The 20725-nt window shown below is 49.5% G+C and overlaps 1 protein-coding gene across 3 annotated transcripts in view; it reads right to left on the minus strand.

Moving 5' to 3' along the window:
• Nucleotides 1–20725, minus strand: part of robo1 (roundabout, axon guidance receptor, homolog 1 (Drosophila)) — a 178941-nt gene that overhangs the window by 86534 nt on the left and 71682 nt on the right. For all 3 annotated transcript variants that reach the window (XM_062472464.1, XM_062472465.1, XM_062472466.1), the window contains one exon: nucleotides 7539–7865. In XM_062472464.1, the coding sequence (XP_062328448.1) occupies nucleotides 7539–7865 (327 nt within the window). The remainder of the gene's footprint in view (nucleotides 1–7538; nucleotides 7866–20725) is intronic.

Below are 20725 nucleotides of genomic sequence, written 5' to 3' on the forward strand. Positions count from 1 at the left end.
GGATAACGTTGACACTGTTTTTTTTTTCCTTTCCCTCCCATCCCCTTCTCTCCCCATCCCTTAGCCCAATCCTGGACTATCTCCCCTGAAAGATAGCTTGGCCAGATTCAAAGGCTCTGTGTCAAATACAATCTCTTTCTTATTCCTGTCCTCGATTGCTACTACCTTTTCCCCACTTCTGCACTGTTTTCTTTCCCCCACCTGCATACATCACCCCAACAGATGAGAGAGAGAGAGAGAGACAGAGAGAGAGAGAGAGAGAGAGAGAGAGACAGAGAGAGAGAGAGAGAGAGAGAGGAGAGAGAGAGAGAGAGAGAGAGAGAGAGAGACAGAGAGAGAGAGAGAGAGAGAGAGAGAGAGAGAGAGAGAGAGAGATGAGAGAGAGAGAGAGAGAGAGAGAGAGAGAGAGAGAGAGAGAGAGAGACAGAGGTAGGAAAGGAAGAGAGCCAGAATCAGAGATTCTTCATCAACAGAGGTGGGATAGAATGCATCAAGTGACTGCTGTTTGGATCTGCTACTCTTGGGACCAACCGTAGTGAAAGAAACAGAAGGCAGAGGCAGTTCAATGAGAGTTCACCTTCCGCTGTGCATCTTTCTTACTTTTGCAGACATTACGTTAAAATCCTCTAAACCCCATAATCCATTGCAGCCCCTTTTGGTCTCGGATGGAGAAATTTGATCGAAGGTTGCCCATGAGGGCTCAACCCAATCCAAATAAACGCTGCACACTTCAACAGAGTAGATGTCAGATAAGACCAGTGGAGCGAAAGAGACAGCGAGACACAGCAAGAGAGAGAGAGAGAGAGAGAGAGAGAGAGAGAGAGAGAGAGAGAGAGAGAGAGAGAGAGAGAGAGAGAGAGAGAGAGAGAGAGAGAGAGAGAGAGAGAGAGAGAGAGAGAGAGATGATCTTACAATCACCAACATTGATCACACAAAGCCAGAAACACACACAAGGTGCACAAATAGGATTGTGTGCATCAAAGCCAGAAACACACACAAGGTGCACAAATAGGATTGTGTGCATCCACATATCATGCAGAACCAAGCAGGTTCCAGTCACTTCTCGGGTCCCCTGGTCAAGTGGAGGATTATGAAGTTCTCTGCTATCAGGACTCATTCTGAGTGGAACCGCAGGGTTGTATGACTCAAGTACGTGCATACTGCATCTTATCCAGCCAGAGCCAAGGGTGCTTGTGATGCTAATAGTACATTACGCTACATGGGACTACCCAGCATGCCCTGCTGCAGTGCCAGAGGCAAGGATTACACTGTGATGAATCAGCGGTCACCACGGCGACAAGAGACCCGGGTATGACGCAGAGGGGAGGTGAACAACCAGCTGGAGAGGAGCGCGTGTGTGTGAGCGTGAAACAGCAAGGTTGTTTCTCAGATTAGATCATTGGCTTACTGTGTGTATGTTGTCCTGGCGAATAAAACGTACAGCACCACTAAAAGAAACCCATGGACACAGAATGTGTCCAGTATGAATTAAATGATCCCTCTAACCAGAAAACCACGACACGCACAAGTGTCTGATCAAACTATAACTGTGAAGACCAGTCTAAGCCAAGACTCTACTTTGGATCACTCTTGTTTGATTTAGGAAACACAAGTCAAGCAGCAGACTCTGACTCATCCCGTCATCTTTACCTCACAACAAACTCATCCCAGTGTTTAGAATGCTGGTTTACAACAGGAAGTGTTGTGAACACTCGGAGACGACAACGGGAGGGGGGGGGGGGGGGGGGGAAGCTTTTGTATTTTTTCTACCAATCAAAAAAGTGCACATGTCCAATCTTCGCTGTTTTAGCCTTTTACGGGGAAAAACTGGATGTTTGAACAAGAAGAAAATAGAATAGCAGTAGAAGGAAATTATAAATGACGTTTTATTTAAAACTATGAAATTCAAATTGAGAAATAGTTTTCACCCAAAATGTGTATTTTTTTATTTTGTTTTACTGGGACAGTCGTTCAAAAAAGAGAACAATCTCGGGAAAACCTGGACGGGTAGAAAGCCTAACCAGGAGTGTATTCTTCCAAGTGGGGGAACACTTCCCTGGCCCAGCAGGCTGTCAGAGCAGGTGGGGCCAGGGGTGATGGATCTCTCTGCGGACCTGTCCCTCTGCCCACTCTGCTGGGGGGAGAGACCCTTCACACACCCATTCAAACATCCATTCACCGGGCATTGTTCACACGAGTGGCATGGAGGGGGCATCTGACGCACGCACGGTGATGGATTAATGAAGACACACAGTGACACACGCACACACACACTGTATTCCGTCACCATTCTGTCCAATCGTGTTACCCTAACAGAGATCTATCCATCCATTCATCCATCCATTCATCCATCCACCCATCCATACCACTCTCCCTTTCCCTGGCCGCACAGCTGGAGTGTGTCTGCTCCTCTTCCCCTGCACTGTGATCTCTGGCCCAGTGTTGGCCCCCTCCTCACATCCTGCTGGGGAGGACAAAGCCCCAGGAGGGGCTGCCAGGAGATGGGGAGGGGCTGCCAAGAGCTGGGGAGGGGCGTTCATGTTCCCCAGCCCCCTGTATCCCAGAGTGTACAGCTTTCACGCTTGGCCTGGGCCCTGGGTCCAGCAGCGTCATCCCTGAGGGGAGGTCAGGGGGGAGGGTGTGTGTGTGTGTGTGTGTGGGGAGAGTGTGTGTGTGTGTGTGTGTGGGGAGAGTGTGTGTGTGTGTGTGTGTGTGTGTGTGTGTGTGTGTGTGTGTGTGTGTGTGTGTGTGTGGGGAGAGTGTGTGTGTGTGTGTGTGTGGGGAGAGTGTGTGTGTGTGTGTGTGTGTGTGTGTGTGTGTGTGTGTGTGTGTGTGGGGAGAGTGTGTGTGTGTGTGTGTGTGTGTGTGGGGAGAGTGTGTGTGTGTGTGTGGGGAGGGTGTGTGTGTGTGTGTGTGTGTGTGTGTGTGTGTGTGTGGGGAGAGTGTGTGTGTGTGTGTGGGAGGGTGTGTGTGTGTGTGGGGAGAGTGTGTGTGTGTGTGTGTGTGGGGAGGGTGTGTGTGTGTGTGTGGGGAGAGTGTGTGTGTGTGTGTGTGTGTGTGTGTGTGTGGGAGAGTGTGTGTGTGTGTGTGGGGAGGGTGTGTGTGTGTGTGTGCGTGTGTGTGTGTGTGTGTGTGTGTGTGTGTGGGGAGAGTGTGTGTGTGTGTGTGGGGAGGGTGTGTGTGTGTGTGGGAGAGTGTGTGTGTGTGTGTGTGTGGGGAGGGTGTGTGTGTGTGTGTGGGGAGAGTGTGTGTGTGTGTGTGTGTGGGGGGGGGGGGGTGTTGGGGAGCTGGGAAGGGGGAAGATCTCCACGCTCTAAAAAGCCCAACATCAGCGTTTTGTTTGACACACAGGGACATGACTGAAAAACACAGCAGCCCTTGCACCATGAGCTGTTGTGAGTCCAGAAAGAGATGCATTCTGGGTCAATTAGATGGGCCTATATCCTTCTCACCTGATCTGTATGCTAATGAGCCCCCTAGGTCAGAGGAGACAGATATGACCATCTAGTTAACACGCTAACTTTAGCAACATGTTTAGTCCTCACACATAGTGGCATATATGTATCGACCACAGGCGACAAATAAATGAGACTGCTTTAATTACATGGGCTGCTCTGATTAAATGCAAAAAGCCTAAAGTGCAGAACACGCTATGCTCAGCAGACCATATGTGGCATGCATAATAATAAATCTCTCTGTGTTTCTGTCTCTCTTCTCCCTCCTTTCCTTCCTCTCTCCCTCTCTCCTTCTTTCCCTCTCTTCCTTTCTCCCTTTCTCCCTCTCTGTCTCTCTCCTTCTCCATGCATATGGATTAATAGCAATCTAATTGTTATTCTTGTGTTGTGTGAGCTACTCTAGGAGAGATTAAGAAGTGATGGAGCTGACAGTTGTGTCCTAAGGGAGTGTAATGAGATGTTAGCCTGTAGTTTACCGTGTAATTTCAGGATTAAGTGTATTTGAGATAAATATTCCTTTACTCCCCTCCATCCCCCAGTCAGCCACTTACAGCTTACAGCAAAGCTAAAACATAACAGCACAGACACTGTAAAGACATGGAACTGTGTAACTTCAGAACAAGATAATGCTGGAAAAAAGAAGAAGGTTCTCAATGGAACTCATTTTTTTCCTCTCTCTTTCCTGGAAGACCACAAGAGATGCCTGCCTATCCAAACACTGTGGCAACTACACAATTAGTCTTCAGGCTGGTGGATCAGGACATATAGGAAAAGGTTCTAGGATGAAAGAGGTGTGAAATACAATCTACGTATCCATAAAGTCCATGCTGGCATGGGGGGGGGGGGGGTGTGGAAGTAGGGTACCTTGAGACCTTGGCCCTCATTGTGATCTTGGACCAGAAACAGTCACACCAGTAGCCAGACCAGTAGACAACCTAGAAGTCTTAACAGGAGACAACCAGTCAGCCAGACCAGTAAAAAAACACCGGGAGTTGCGCAGCCCTCAATGTGGCCCCATGCAAAGCTCTGGCCAGGCGGTTATCTCCTCCACAAGTGGAGCGGTGTACCATCCATGAACTCACTTCATTATCTCTCCACACGGGGAAGGGGAAACAGGCTATTCTTAGAGCCTCAGAGAGCACAGAGGATGAGAGAAGCTGCTTTGATACAGCCCGGGTCGATGCTAGTGCAGAGAGTATTCTACATGTGTGGATGGTAGGCTGCAATTGGAGAAGGATGGAAGGAGATGGAAGAGAGGAGAGAGAGGAGGGGCGGGGCGGGAGGGCGAGTAAGAAAGATATTCCTTTCAGGGGCACCCACACAGTGTTGACACATTAACACACACAAAAGTAAGAGATGAGAATTATGGTCTGCCTCTGGAAGACTTTCCACAAAATTCTTTTGTTTTCACTTTTTTCATGTCTAAAACAGTCCCTGGCTTTGATCCTTGTTTTCACAGCTGCAGCTAAAAGTTTAAGGTTTTTAGGAGAAAAGTGCAGGGGGGAAAAAAAACCTTCCCAGTGGGGGATTTCTCTCACCCTTTCAGAAGACAGCTTGATAGTGTAGATTAAAACTGTACATTACATAACAGGGCCTGAAGTCAAGCCAGGAGGCAATACTGAAGCCAGCCTTAACCACATATAGACTATGCACGGTTAACAAGCTACTTTGTCTGTCACTCAAGATGACTAAATCCACAACCATTGTCTAAACCTTTGTTTCATGCCATCCTATGGGAACAAAGAAGCCTCATTAGATGGTGTTTTGGAATTCGAAGACAAATAATAACAAAAGGAAAGGGAAGAATCCTATCTCAGGCTTGTTTAGGGACACACAAGGGGTATGCATGACCTCATACTTGGGTAAGAGGGTCAGATGGAGAGATTGCGGGATGCACTGTACACTGTGGTTAATGATAAACCAAACACACTCGGTTAGCCCTGTAGCCTGGCAAAACACAACCTGTTGAAACATGGATTATGTTTACACTCCGTAGAGCGTAGAGGAACAGTAAAAAGCAGTCGCTTAGAATAACAGCTCTATAAGATGTGTTTTTAGCTTTAAAGTGAAATCTCACAGGACTGAGCGATCTCTGCAGTGTAAACACTGTTAAAGCTTACACTTCCTTCTCTGGGGTTTCCCTGGAAACGGATGGTTCGGATACGGCATACTGCAGTTTCAACTCACAGTGGGGTCAGGCCAAGTTTTCCCCCTAAAACGCCATGTTTAAAATGTTTCAGGCCATTCGCCTAAACCAGAACAGGGTTTTTGGCTGACATTTTCACCAAATACAAGCACACAGTCTAAGCTGTTGTTTAACACCGTGCATATTTGGTTGATACCATGCCGAGTCCTTGCTCTGCAATTTCATGAAGGGTCTTGTAAAACAACTCATAGGCTCTCTCTCTCTTCTCCCTCCCTTTCTTTCTTGCAAGGTTCTATCTCGGTTGCTCCGACAACATAATTATATTTAGGAGAGCGTGAGGAGGACAGAAAACGAGAAAGAGAGAGAGAGGCGAGACCAGTTCTGGGGTTCAGAACTATATCATTATGGTTCTGTTTGAACCTTGTACAGAATAAGCCGCCCCAAAGTCGTGGTCGGGGCGGCAGATCTCGACTCTGTCCTCCACCACTGCTCCAAGCCTCTTGTTTCTGGACCAGAAAAACCCACCTCTGAAATAAACACCCTATATCAACTACTATTGGGCAAATATTTTTAGCATCCTTGCTTATGGAAACTGGAGTCGTGCCAAACACATGGATCATCTACGGGTCTAGAGTATGAATTTCATCAGTTGGAGAGAAGGACGGCCATAAAAACGATTGAATAGCAGAGGTAAAGAGTGCAAATAACAGTGTTATATTTCAGTAGGTATCTTTGGGCACCGTGCCCATCATCCACTGTCCAAGAGCAGCTCCTCTGTGGACAGCACACCACACAGCTGTCATACAGCTATGCTATCATCTCTACATATCTCTTTTCAGAAGCAGAATTCCTTCACCACGAGCAATCCAGGCCTAAAGTGCACACATCTCAAACCCCCCCGTGGGTCTGTGCTCCAGCCTATGGGAGAGGCTTTTAGCATGCACCCCTCGCCTCCATATGATCCACCACTCCTCCCCCCCGTTAGCAGCATCCTAAAAAAGACTTCTGCCCCCCCCCCCCCCACACACACACACACACATCCCCCCCCAGCCCTCTCTATCTTCAGCTCTCTCTCAGGCTCTCTCCCTCTGTCTTGATTAGATTACAATGAGAGGCTTGGTGACAGCTCCTGTGCATGCTTGAAAAGAAGCTGATATCTGAGACCCCCCTCCTCGACGTCCACTCTGAAGATCTCAGGACGGCTAACTGATAATGGTGGAAGAGCTGACCTCACTCACCAGAACCAGCCTACAAATACATCGGAGGACAAACGTGCCGAGAGAAAAGGCATCGGAGTTAAATGCTTAATGAATGAAGGAAGGTCTCTTACGCCTTCTTTATTTACTATACTGACAGTTTGTTTTAAAGATTTGACTCCTAAACCATTTACACGCTCCCTGACCCTCAGCATGATGCTATCTGTGCACTCCACATCAAAGCCGGGCTGTCATTAAGGAGCTCTAGCAGACAATAAAGAGGACCACATTTCCATGACACCGGCGGTCTTCCAGCTAAATGACTGAGATACCTAGCTAGCACTCTCCATAAAAAAAATGACCGAACGCAGACTTACAATGAGTAGCCTGGTTTGTGTATAGGAGCTCTTAGCCATCTCCCTAACAAACAGCAGACAACAGAGAGAGCTTTGTTACCATTGTGTCTCCCACCCGGCCTCCTACCCTGGGCCCTATAGAGGAGCGCTCACCCTGGGATGATCAGGGCATCTCTCCCCCCCAGGCTCCCCAGGCCTCTGGCCCTCCGAGACCGCAGGGCCAAACACATCCTGGCCATCTCCTGGGAGATTATCCAACCCAATGAGCACATTGAGGCAAGGAACAGAGAAGGAAACTGAAGCTAGCCATTCAGCTCCGGTACCACCCTGCCCCTTCATCCAGACCAAACCAACAGGAAATAAGAAAAGCCCAAGCTGCACTTACTGGCTACTTCCAGCGAAGCGTTGTGGCTGATGGCCTCCCCCAGGTAGTTGCGGGCGACACACACGTAGGAGCCCTCGTCCGGTTTGCTGCGTCGTCCGTGGACGATGCGCAGGAAGAAGAGGGAGCCGCTGGGCAGCAGCATGCGCTGGGAGCGAGGGTTGTCCCGGTCCGTCTCCACGCGCTCCCCGTCCTTGTACCACTCCACCGTGGGGGTGGGCCGCCCCTCCGCCTTGCAGTTGAGGGTGGCCGGCTCCCCCTTGGACACGATCAGGTCGGAGGGATGCTCCACGATCCGGGGCGGGGAGTCCTCCTGGCGCAGACGGGATCCTGGGGAGAGAGAGAGAGAGAGAGAGAGAGAGAGAGAGAGAGAGAGAGAGAGAGAGAGAGAGAGAGAGAGAGAGAGAGAGAGAGAGAGAGAGAGAGAGAGAGAGAGAGAGAGAGAGAGAGAGGTTGTTGGTTCAAATCCCGGCCGTGCCATGACGTTGTGTCCTTGGGCAAGGCACTTCACCCTACTTGCCTCGGGAGAATGTCCCTGTACTTACTGTAAGTCGCTCTGGATAAGAGCATCTGCTAAATGACTAAATGTAATGTAAATGAGAGAGGGGGGATCGTGGCACGGTGCTCCAGTACCGTGGGACAGCCGAGCAGGTGCAGATCAGCCCAGCTGCAACTGCAGTTCCAAACGAGCGGGCTGAGGCTGCAGTCACCCTTTCATTACAGCAACGTGTTCTTTAGTTCAGCTGAGCAACGTCCCAGCTATGTGACTCTGTCATTTTATAGATCAAAGCACAGAGCGGATGAACAGAGGAGCAGAAGGGGGGGGGGGGGGGGGAGACGAGAGTCGGAGGACGATAAGGAGTGACTTGGATGGGCAGAGATAGACCTGTTTGGAAAATATTGTTTGCAGTGTCCTGAGCAGCACTCCCTCTACTTTGAGAGGAACGGGGAATAGACAGTGCAGTGGTGGGGCGGACAGGGGGGGCAGTGTCACACCCTAATGTTATCTCAGGTCATTACTGCTGCTCTGGGAGCAACGAGCTATGGCTATCAAACCTGCTTTATATGCAAACGAGCTCACTGCATTCAGCCCCAGGCATAGAAAATGTGTGTGTGTGTCATATCTCCCTACATGGCTGTTGAAGCCCATTCTGCCCCAATTATAGGGATCTGGGACTAATTGGAGGCACAGGCCAACAATTAATTTACCCAGCATCCCGTGGACTCACCACACTGCCTCATTTCAATGCTGCCCTTCCTCCAAGCCCCTCCCCCAAGCCCTTTTCCCCCCTTCCTTGAACCCCCGCCGAAAAAAAATCTGGTGCTGAGAGAGCATCTTTCTGTGGTCACCACTGATTAGAAGGAAAGTCAGCAGAATTAGAGCCAGCTAAGAGACAAGATTAATCACTCCAACCCAACCAGGCAGGAGCGCCAACGGGGAGATAATGAACCCCATCCTCAAATACAAGACACAATACTGAATACCTTATTCACTTCCATTCAGTCCTTTGTCAACTTTAAACTGTGGGCTCAATGGCAGATTGGTGCTGCTTGTGTTGCTGTCTCCACCCCAGCCTTAACTCCAGTTATGTGCAGGAACGTAACCGATGTGCATGGGTGAACTCACAACCAGGACAGGGTGAAATAACAAGCCCAGAGTAGTACAGACAGAGTAATATCTTCCTCCGACTAAAAACAGAATCAACCTAATAAAAATGGCCGACCTCCTTCGAGGGTTCCATCTGTAGGAGTTGGGAGAGGCGCCACTAATTAACCCCCATTTGTAAGCTGTGCAGTGACAGACTTTGATCCTGCAGGCTACTGGCTAACGAGGCCCACTCCTCTGGTCTGACAGCATATCAGGGCTGAGAGGTGGGCTAACACCCCCACGCTACACAGCGCTAGCTCATCCAATGCCTCTCCACCGCCCGGCTAGCTCGCTCGTCCTTCACCAGAGAACACAGATGAGTATGTTTTATTAAAGAGGAACTTTGAAGTTCCCCACAGCTGTGATCCTCAATCGGTTCTCCCTCTCCAACTGATCCGGTTCCTTTTTAATTTAGATAAGTCTGGAACAGCCAGGTTCTAAGGGTGCACCGTTAACTATTTAGATGTGGAAATCTGGGAGGAAGCTGTGCAGCATGCAGTGTACAGTAGACTCTCTCCCAGTCCTCCCACTGGCTGGGCACGGTTGCAACAGAGACCTCACATTAACCAGTCTCAAAACGAATCTTGATGTGTTCCATAAGTGACGCAAAACACTTAGACACAAGTTTGTGTAAGTGTGAGCTTGTTTGTACAATGTACACTCTCTCTGCACCACCCCTATCTCTCCACTCCTCTCTTTCTACCACTTTCCTCCATTCCAGCACACCCCTCCCTCTCCCCCCCCCCCCCCTTCTCTCTCTCCCGACAGATAATGTGAGATGCACAGCCTCACCAGAGGGATGCTGGGAGTTCTACAGCACGGATCTGATCGATCGGTGCCTGAGGCCTGATTCTTTTCTCCTCAGCCCTCTCCTTCTCTGTACACTCTTTTATCTCATTTACAGACACACACACACACACACACGCATCAATGCAGTAGAGATGAGCTTGAGGGAGGCAGTACTCACTACAGAGGTAATTAAAAACCCTACCATCGTCTATCCTCCATCCTCTACTCTCTGACTTCTAAACAACACCACCATCCACACAGAGGAGTGTTCTACTGGCTATCACCGGGGGGGACACATTCTCCTCACAGCACCTCTCTTTGGAACTGTAGAACTTTCACCGTGTCTAAGGATCTCCTGTGGGATGGAGGGATGGATGGATGGTCGGCTAGGAGCTTATTCTCCACCAGCCAGAGAGAAAAGCACCATGGGTCTTCAGGGGAGAGCTAGGGTCAGTACTGTTACTGTCCACACTGGCCTGATGGAGAGGTCCTTAGATCCCCTCCCAGGAAAACCAGAACAAAAGGTTTAGGACAAAGGCATCACGGGAAGCACTGATACCACCTTACCACAGAATGGTCATGCTACCCTGGGGTTCATGGGATGCAAACCACTTCATTTCCATAGAGGACAGACATTGAGTTGATCATGATAAGTAGGCTGATGGAGATAGTAAACAACTCCCTGGGGGCACCATGACAGTTATTACTATGATAGGCTGCTATAAAAAGGATAACGGTCCTTTAATCAAAGATCAATATAACAGGGAGAGGGAGGGGGGACACATGTTGACAATTTAACGTATAGACCGAGAGACCCAGAGAACTGTCTAGATCCGAAGGCCTCAGAACAGCCCGAGTACCAAAAAGAGATAGAAAGAAACAGGCAAACAGGGCCGCTACTGTCAGAAACAGCAGGGTGTACTCAAACCCTCATCTAACGGGCTTTCCACCATTAAAAACCAATGTACCCGCAAGGCAAAATCATACATATTACATTTTTATTACAATTCACACTCTCAAATTAATCCACAACTAGCATAGGGAGAGAGAAAGAGAGATTGAAAGAGAGTGGGGGAGATAGAGAGCTTGGAGGAAGATAAGAATTTCAGCTCCAGTAACTTCCCTCACTTCAAATGGAAATGTACCTCTCTCACCTCTCTCCCTGTCCTTGTCACAGGGACGTCTTGGCAGCAGCTGAGAAGAGAGGAGGAGAGCCAGCCAGCCAGCCGCCCGTCCTCCGCCCCAGAGACCACACATGAGAGAGGACAGAGAAGCACTTTAGGCCTGTTGTTACTGCTGTCACCTGTGCTGTGCCAAACCAGGACAACCACTACAGTGTTTCCTCTATAGATAAGGCTTCCCCGCTCCCAGTACACTCATCACAACTAATCTCACCAAATCACTTAACGATGTGAGTATGATAAACCACAGCCTACACCCATGTGGTGCCGCCATAAAGTCATCTCTATCATCTCATAAACAAACATGCTAAAGTTGAACTTTTGCAAAGTGTTATAGAAGACCTGGAGGCAGGTAGTTCCGTGGCCATGACGGGGTCTTTGGGTGAGCGATAAGGAAGGCAGTGTGTGGCAGGACGCTCCCTATCTACCTGCCCATTAATCTGTGATTAGGAGGCTTCAGAGGGATTTATGACCCAGATAAGAGCCTGGGGCAGGCTGGAGACACGCCTACTCGGACCACGCCAACCAATGAGAGGACACAGATGAAAGAGCATGCTGTTCCCACACGGAGAGAACAGCCTTGGAAAAGACTGGGGAAATAAGCAGGTGTTACGGAGAGACCTTAGGTCTGAGGAGCGATAAAGAGAGGACAGAGATATAGGTCTGCAATCTAACCCCCGAAACAAGACCTACAACAGGCCCCGGCGAGGGAGAGGAGGAGGAGGGTTAGGAGAGGGAGGGAGGAAGAGGGCGAGTCCTCTGATCTGATGACATTAGTGAAGGGAGTGAAACCGTATCTCCCGGCGTCTCACCGTGAAGATCAGTCCCCCAGTCTGGAATGATCAGCATGAATGCCTCAGCCATTTGCAGCAGATCATCCTGTTTTTAACGTTACACAAGGCTATCACTTACACTCCTGAAAGCTAGGATTAGAGAGCAGAGTGTAAGAGGGTATGGGGCCGGGGGGAAGGTGGGGGGGGGGGGGGGTGACTGATATCTTTATGGCCTTTTTTTATCCCTATTTCTTTGTCTCCTCTTACCAAACACAGAGAGATCCATTTACTGAGCCGACACAGGCACTGTTCTCCCGAACTGATATCATATACCATCGAAATATCGCTGGTGCTCTTCAAGTTACAACAGCTTTTATAGTTGCTACCATGCCATCTCTTACCTAAGAGTGTACAAACACCACAAATAATACGGTTCTATCTGTTCAGTATTGATTCTACAAAGATATGTTAGGTCTGCAGTGGCTCACAATGAGAGGAACACAGCATCATTCCTGTCAGGGTTCACATAAAACTTCCAAAACTACCAAGAAATGACACCATTTGTTATCACGATTACTTAATTTCTCCATAGAGATTACTTTAGCGGCCTGTTGCTGTTGTTTATGAGGAGCGGTGAGGGTGCAGACTAGCTGACGCTGTACCCAGGCTGCTCTCTGCCCAGCGTGGGGCAGACGAGGTGCCAACGTCATCCTGCCCATCCTGCTTGAGCCCCCCTTTCTGGGGCTAAAACAATGGCGGTAGTATGTCTCCCTCCGGCTGCAGGCTTCCCCCAGGCTGATCCAGATGGAGGATAGTGGGCTTGACAATGTGCTGGGGAGGGGCGTGGAGATATTCAGGAAGCACATCGTAACTCATAGAGAGGACAACGTGATACTGTCAGCCAGGGTCACCTCACTCTTTCTGATATCAGTAGCGATTCAATTAAATGAATTTCAATTGGTGCCAATTTTCATGAGTATTTCTATATTAGAGGAAGAATAATAAATTAAATAGAGCTTAAAAATTCCCAAAGTGTAACAAAGGATGCAACTGCAACATTGATGGACGGAGGCTAAGATACGAGGATGCAGGCGGAGAAAAGAGTCAGGAACACAATGGATTTTCAGCGGAGGCCCGAGGGACTCAATTCAGGAAGAGTTGTAGCTGTTTTTAATGCCAAGCTGCTCCACCGAATGTCATTACACACACATAAAACCCTGCCCGACTCTGCACAGGGCCAGAAGGGCAGGCTGGATTCCTGAAGGATAATACAGTTCAGTTTTTGTATTATTTTTTATTACATCCACTGTCTGAAAAAAAAGAGTGGAATGTGTAGCAGACGAGAGGCTTGTTAGAGGAAGCAGGCTGTCAAGATGGCTGTGGAGTACAAGCAGATGGACTCTGATTGATCAGAGAGAAATAGGGACCTTTCTGTCAGCCTGCCTGTCTGCCTGCCTGCATGTCTGTCTGCCAGTTTGTCTGCCAGTTTGTCTGCCTGTCTGTATGCCTGCCTGCCTGCCTATCTGTCTCACTCTCTCTCTCCCTGTCTCTCTCTGTTTCCGTACATCTCTCTCTCCACACCGAGCTCCACAACTCCACCTTGACATCTGTTGGCTCTGTATATTAATACACCGAGCCCGACGGCAGAGGCTGGAGGAGCCAAACAGGCTCTCGGGGGAGAGCAGGGATGCAGACACATGTCCTTCACTCAACATGCACCACAGCAGAGCAGCAGAGCTGTAATTAAAAGGGGATGCAGACGGCAGACCTCTCTGCTCCACAAGGGACACATGCAGCAGAAGGGAGGTCTGGAGGCCCAGGGGGATGGAGGATGAGAAGCAGAACCAGAGGAGACATCACGCCTTGTTTCCCAGCACTGCCAAGCTTTAACAAGGTTTGACCAGTGGGCTCCCACTGGTACATCAAAGCAGAGGAGGAGCAGGGGAGGGGAGCTGTGTAATTGAATATGCTGGAGCATTTATTTCCCAACAGGGGATATACAGTATATATAGAGTCCCTCAGCTGAAAACCTGCTTAATGTAAGAGGGGACCAGGAATGAGGGACTCAGCAAGGAAAACTATTAACCACTCAGACAAACAAACAGCTCTTTCAAGGATTAGTTAACCCTTGTGTTATCTTCGGGTCATTCTGACCCATCAGTCATTGTGACCCACCGTCGTATTGCGACAACTTTACCGCATACCAAAACAAAGTGAATCATTTTCTTTTAACCGTTGGGCTGTCTCAGACCCCCCACATTGCGACGGTTAAAAGAAAATTATTTTTATTTGTTTTTGTATTGGGTAAAATTGGGTAAACACAACGATGGTTCGTTATGAACCTTTGGGTCATGTGACCCGAAGGCAGCACAAGGGTTAATGACTCTGACCAGCATCTGGGGACTCATAATAATGTGTGGAGTCTTCCAGTACTACGGCATTCCTGTACTGTGCTCACGGTTATTAGACACGATCAGCTGTAGTACATCGTATTGTGACGGACCGGTCAAAGTGTCCACAGATTCCTGTCAACAGAGCAGGGCTCCAGTGGCCCAATACTTACTGCAGTATTTCTGTTCTTTTGACACAGTGAGGGGGGTGGAGTGGGATGGGAGGAGGGGGGAGGAGGAGGGCTGGAGGGGATGGGAGGAGGGGGGAGGAGGAGGGCTGGAGGGGATGGGAGGAGGGGGGAGGAGGAGGGGTGGAGTGGGATGGGAGGAGGGGGGAGGAGGGGTGGAGTGGGATGGGAGGAGGGGGGAGGAGGAGGGGTGGAGTGGGATGGGAGGAGGGGGGAGGAGGAGGGGTGGAGTGGGATGGGAGGAGGGGGGAGGAGGAGGGCTGGAGGGGATGGGAGGAGGGGGGAGGAGGAGGGGTGGAGTGGGATGGGAGGAGGGGGGAGGAGGAGGGGTGGAGTGGGATGGGAGGAGGGGGGAGGAGGAGGGGTGGAGTGGGATGGGAGGAGGGGGGAGGAGGAGGGGTGGAGTGGGATGGGAGGAGGGGGGAGGAGGAGGGCTGGAGGGGATGGGAGGAGGGGGGAGGAGGAGGGGTGGAGTGGGATGGGAGGAGGGGGGAGGAGGAGGGGTGGAGGGGATGGGAGGAGGGGGGAGGAGGAGGGGTGGAGTGGGATGGGAGGAGGGGGGAGGAGGAGGGCTGGAGGGGATGGGAGGAGGGGTGGAGGGGGATGGGAGGAGGGGTGGAGGGGGATGGGAGGAGGGGGGAGGAGGAGGGCTGGAGGGGATGGGAGGAGGGGTGGAGGGGGATGGGAGGAGGGGGGAGGAGGAGGGGTGGAGGGGGATGGGGTCAGAACGAGCAGCATGCTCAGCTGGCACAGGCTCGCCACACAGAGTACGGCACTTGGGCCACGTGCCAGCAAACAGAGAACACTGTGAAGGGCTGCCAGAGGGAATGGACATGGGCCGAAAAACACCTAATGCTTTTTAAATGCTATTTAGGAGATGGCTGGAGCTGATAGGCTCTGCTACAGCATGGGTGCCGGGTTACATCACAGTATATGCGTCTGCTAGGCCGGTGACCTTAACAGCTTATGGGTTATTCTAAATGTCCAGCAAACACATTCTGAAACAAATCTCAGACAGCTGGGTGTTGAAGAGGAATTTCAGCTCCAGTGTTCGGTCAAGGTTAGAGCGGTAATGTCGGGGGGAAGAATCTCGACACATCTCCTTTGGTGCCAAGAGGTTAAGGGGGGTACAAGCTTGGCACAATAGCATCAAAGTGTCGATGTGTTTATGCATGCATGTGGGCAGACGTGTTTGAATGCGTGTGTGGAGGACGATGTGAGGACGTTGCTTGTGGTGGCTGTCTGGGCTCCGGTGGGCCTGCTAGGTTGAGACTTAGAGGAGCCAGTTGCTTCTGTGGCGCAGTGTCAAAGACACCAGTTTGGTACTGCTGAGCAGGGCATGGGCTCAGTCCAGCACATTGGAACAAAAAAAAAAACTGGCCCGAACTACACAAATCCCAGTGCGGAGAAGAAAGAAAAAAAAAATGGAACGCATGCCTTGTGAGTCAATATTTGGTCAAAATTAATGAAGGGGCACATTCTGCCAAGAGGCCTTTTCTAGACATCCGCAGCAGGGAGAGTGTGCCCAGTCTGGCATTAAAAAGACATTTCCTGCTCCAGACGAGGCCTGGCCAGTCGTTCTGCTCCCTAGCACCTACTCACCACCTACATCACTCCACCAAACACACAGCAACTGTCCAGATAATCCTGACTGGCAGCCAACTCACTGCTCCTCACTAGGCTGTAGTATGAGAACGGCCAGTCGTGTCCGTTCAGTGTGCCCTGTCCTGCGTCCCACCTGTCAGTGTTCTACGTGATGACAGCTCGAGAAACTTCAAGACATCTGCCTGAAAACCCACAGAAGGTCGTTCTCTGCCCCTTAGAGGGAGAGGACTACAGGGAGAGAGGGATCCTCATGATCGCCAATAGCGTGAGTGCTGAAAGAAACTAGAGGGGTTCTTGAGACCTGAGATAACCACCATGTGGAAGACGCCATCAGGTATAGCATCATTCAAAACTATCACAATGTTGTTGCAGTATGTAGTGCACTGGCTAATGCTCAGTAGGGTCAAACTGCATCATACTTCTTGTGCCTCTACTACAGGAGGTCACTTCTGTTCACTTAGCCCTCACTGGGCTACAGCTTAGAGCATATTTCAGATCTACCGACAGTGGAACTGAACATAAAGCTATTTAGTGCTAAACGCACGAAGAAACTGGCTCCAAGCCACAAACTGCGATCGTTATTCAATTAGGGCTTTCATAGCCACATAGCTGAGAGAGAAAGAGAGAGAAAGAGAAAGAAAAAAAAAAAGAGAGAGAGAGAGAAATTACAGAGAGCAGAGTTTGACAGTGATGAGTGATAAATAGCATCACAAGCCTTTCGGCAGGGAAGAAGCGATATTTGCCGTTAAAAAGCTCTTTGACAGGCTGGAAATCCAGCTGCAATAATGATATAAATATATCAGACTGCCAGCAGACATGAAGGGTTATTGTATGTTATTCTATACCGAGTAAGCGGCATGATACACTGTGGCACTAGTGTCTTATCTGGGCCATGAAAGGCATTCAAAAAACCTTTTCTAGCCCCATTCATGTCCTTGTATGCCATTGTGTTCAAATGCCACTTAAGATTAACTGCACAGAATGCAGGGAAATGAAAAACTAAGTTAGACATGCACCTATTTAAAATGGATATAGGCTGTTTCTGCTTCACACCCAGTTGTTTGAAGTCTCCTCACCATGGTTACTGGTTTATGGCAGGTTCTTCTCGGCTAGACTGGGGGTGGTGAAATTCAAAGTCACCTTCTGGTTAATTATGCTCCCCGGCTCCTTTTAAAAAAGCACACTCCTCTCTCACATCTCCAGACCTGCTTTCTGTTTATTCTGCGTCTCTCAGTGTGACAGAAACAGCCTGTAAGAGCCCACTTTACTTGAGGAAAAAGTTGCTGATTAAGCTCTGAGATTGCCTTGGAAACATAGTACAGTGCATTAACCTCCTGACACACAAGTTGTGGCCACGGTTGCCTCAATTACACTGAGCAGGTAGAGAAGCTACCCAGGCCCTCAGATGGAATTATTGACCAGAAGAGAGGGGAAGGGAGGGAACTGGGGAGGAACAGAAAAAGGCTGTCCTTAATCCCATCCATACGTCTAGGTCTTCTTAGGAATCAGAACACCTGGTGGAAACATGGCTTCACCACCACTACAAAGCCTGGGCCCAGGGCTGACCTCTGGCATATCCTGACACGATTTAAATCCACCGGCCCGGCCAAACCAGCAGAACCACATAGCTCTCTACTCTCCCATGTGCTCAGCAGTATGACCAGCAAGCTCTCTGGCTCCCATATGTCCACCCTAAAACACCCCGGGTGCCCTTGCTTACCAGTTCACCCTTCTATCTTCCCAATCAGCACATTCAAAGCCCGTGGGGAAGGAGAGGGATATGCAGCGTGAGCAGGGAGCCAGATCAAGAGCCAGTCCCTGAGCTGGTGTCTCGCACATGTGTGACTTCTCTGTTCCACACCCTAGGGCAGCTCTCTCTCTCTCTCTCTCACTCTCTCTCACTCTCTCACTCTCTCACTCTCTCTCTCTCTCTCTCTCTCTGTGTGACACACACACACACACCCTCAGTCCTTCATGAACATCCCCTCCCCTCCTCCACGCCTCACAATCGCTCTGTATAGACGACACAATGCTGCCCCCCGGCCAGTCCCCACAGGCTCTTTCTGCATGTCGGCCTGCTTTATCTCCCATAGGCTCTGTGCTGACCAGCCACAAAAAAAGGCAAGTCTTAAAAACTGGGCCAAAACAAAAAGGGGGGAGGGGTGAAGGAGGAATGGGGATGACTGCATTCTCTCCCGTTCTCCTACTTTTTTTCTTCCACCCAAGCCACTCTACTTGAATGGGAGGAAAGCATGAAAGAAACTCTGAATGACAGTTCAGAGTTCAATTTTCAGTTCAAAAAGATGATATTTCTTCATACAATGGTACATCATGCCTACATACAGCTAGTCGTCTGCTGGGAGCAAGACTGCTTGTTGGAATAAACGCAGCGATACTTGTCCTTTCCAAACATGTCATGGTAAATTGAGACCAAGTCCAGCCAGCACCATTAATCCACAGCAGACATGTAATTTATCAACTCAACACACAGCTCTAATAAGAAATGCTTGTCCTCCAATCCCAAACGTCAATGTAAAACCCATCAGCTACGCACACTGACATATGAGAGCTGAACATATGGATTCAGACCATGGCAGTAGACAGTGGAGGTACTAATACTGTATGACTGATCCTGCTGGTCTTCCAACCCCAGCGAGTTAGCCCCAACCGTGCTGGACCCCAAACACAGGCTGACACACCAACATGAACTAAATAAGATCTTAACTACTGACCACATGGCCAGTGGCCCACGCCTCCCCGACCCCTAGCCCCCCCCCCCCCTCCCCCCCCACCACCCGTCTGAGAAGAGGTACAGGCACATTCATCAGGGGTTTAAAATACCAAGGGGTGCTGAGGGCGTGGGGAGGGTTCCTCAGCTTCACACAATGATCTGGATCATCTCAGTCCTCCGAGTCTTCCATTAGAAGAGCTTATCAGTCCCGCTGCAGCCCTGGCAAATTACCGACTATTGACGTCAAATGGATCTGCTAATTAATCCAATTAAGGAGCTCTTTTAGGCTTATTAAAGGAAGAGTATTTGGGGAAAAACAGATCATTAGTAGGCTAGTCACCGCCACATTTATCTCCTTCAAACAAACCGCTTTGAAATGTTTATTTAGTCCGTCACTAATGACTTGTGTGAGTTGGGGATTTAACCCTGACCTGTTCTCCCTCCCATGCCCTATGGAGTGCAAACAGACAGGACACCAACCACCCCGCTGCATTCCTCTTCTAACTGGCCAGCAGGATCTCCTCTCCAGCACGTTCAGACTGAGTGTGAGAAACCTTAATCCAGGATCTCAGCATGTAATCCAGCATTGATTAGGATTAGATCAGATTAATGGAGTGTGGTTTAAGTGAAGGAGCTGGATCTTGGTGGGTATTGTCATCTCACACAGGTGTGACACCAATTAGCATTCAGCAGGTCTAACACACATGCCTTGAAATTGGCCACTTGTGTCCCACTATAAACTCACTATCCCCATGTGAAATAAAAATCTATTCTACAAAACAATAACAGATAGCTAGTTTCGAAAATAGGGACGGCTGTCTAATGAACTTGCATTCGATCCGAGAGACAGCTAATGAAAGTGTGTGGGTTGGTTGAAGAAGAGTAGTGAAAGAAATAATGAGAGTGTTTGTGTGTGTTTGTGTGTGTGTGTGAGAGAGAGAGAGAGAGAGAGAGAGAGAGAGAGAGAGAGAGAGAGAGAGAGAGAGAGAGAGAGAGAGAGAGAGAGAGAGAGAGAGAGAGAGAGAGAGAGAGAGAGAGAGAGAGAGAGAGAGAGAGAGAGAGAGAGAGGATTGTGGAGGAATGTGAAAGAGAGAGGAGCTGTGGACAAGGCTCACCTGTGAGCTGTGGTCATTAATTGGCCCAGGAGCCTGCTGTGGCCTGTCACACCACCAGTTGAGGGGAGGGTGGGGGTGGGAAATACAATTTATTATCTGCACTTAGGGGTCAATTTGTCAAGAACTCAAATGCTCAGGGCTGCTGGGCCCCTAGCTGATGAATAGAGCTGCCCTCTTCCCCACACCTTCACTAACACCCTGTCTGTGACAGACACACACACACACTCCTCACACCTACAGTAGCATATCAGCTGCAGAGCAGAGACAGCTGTGATGAGACTGTGGAATGCTGGACGGCAGACAGGAACAATTCATGACCTTCCATACCCAGGTGAACCCAGGAACATGACTGGAGCTGAGCTGACTCTATAGCAATGTAGTCCAAACCGAAAATTAACACCCCTTATCTTACAAAACCTATTATCTTCAAAAAAAGTTTCCAAATTCAAGAGTGTTCACTGTAGTGCAGTTGAATGTTTATCTCAGTGGAATCTTAACAGGATTCTTAAGGTAAGGACAGCCTGGTGAGTAGCTGAAGCAGGGATAATAGGCTGAGATAAGAATCATTTCGAGTGTGGCAACAGAATGAATCACCTGATAAAGGGAACGACGTGATGGATGTGCCTATCAATTTACAGCCTTCAGACTCACCTGCAAGTCATCACAGGTCTTGGGAGGGCAAAGATCGCCTCTCTCTCTCTCTCTCTCTCTCTCTCACACACACCACACACACAGTCTAATGATAAAGTAATTTAGATGCTGATATGACA

The sequence above is a fragment of the Osmerus eperlanus genome, chromosome 11 (assembly GCF_963692335.1).
Source record: "Osmerus eperlanus chromosome 11, fOsmEpe2.1, whole genome shotgun sequence".
Classification (NCBI taxonomy): Eukaryota; Metazoa; Chordata; class Actinopteri; order Osmeriformes; family Osmeridae; genus Osmerus; species Osmerus eperlanus.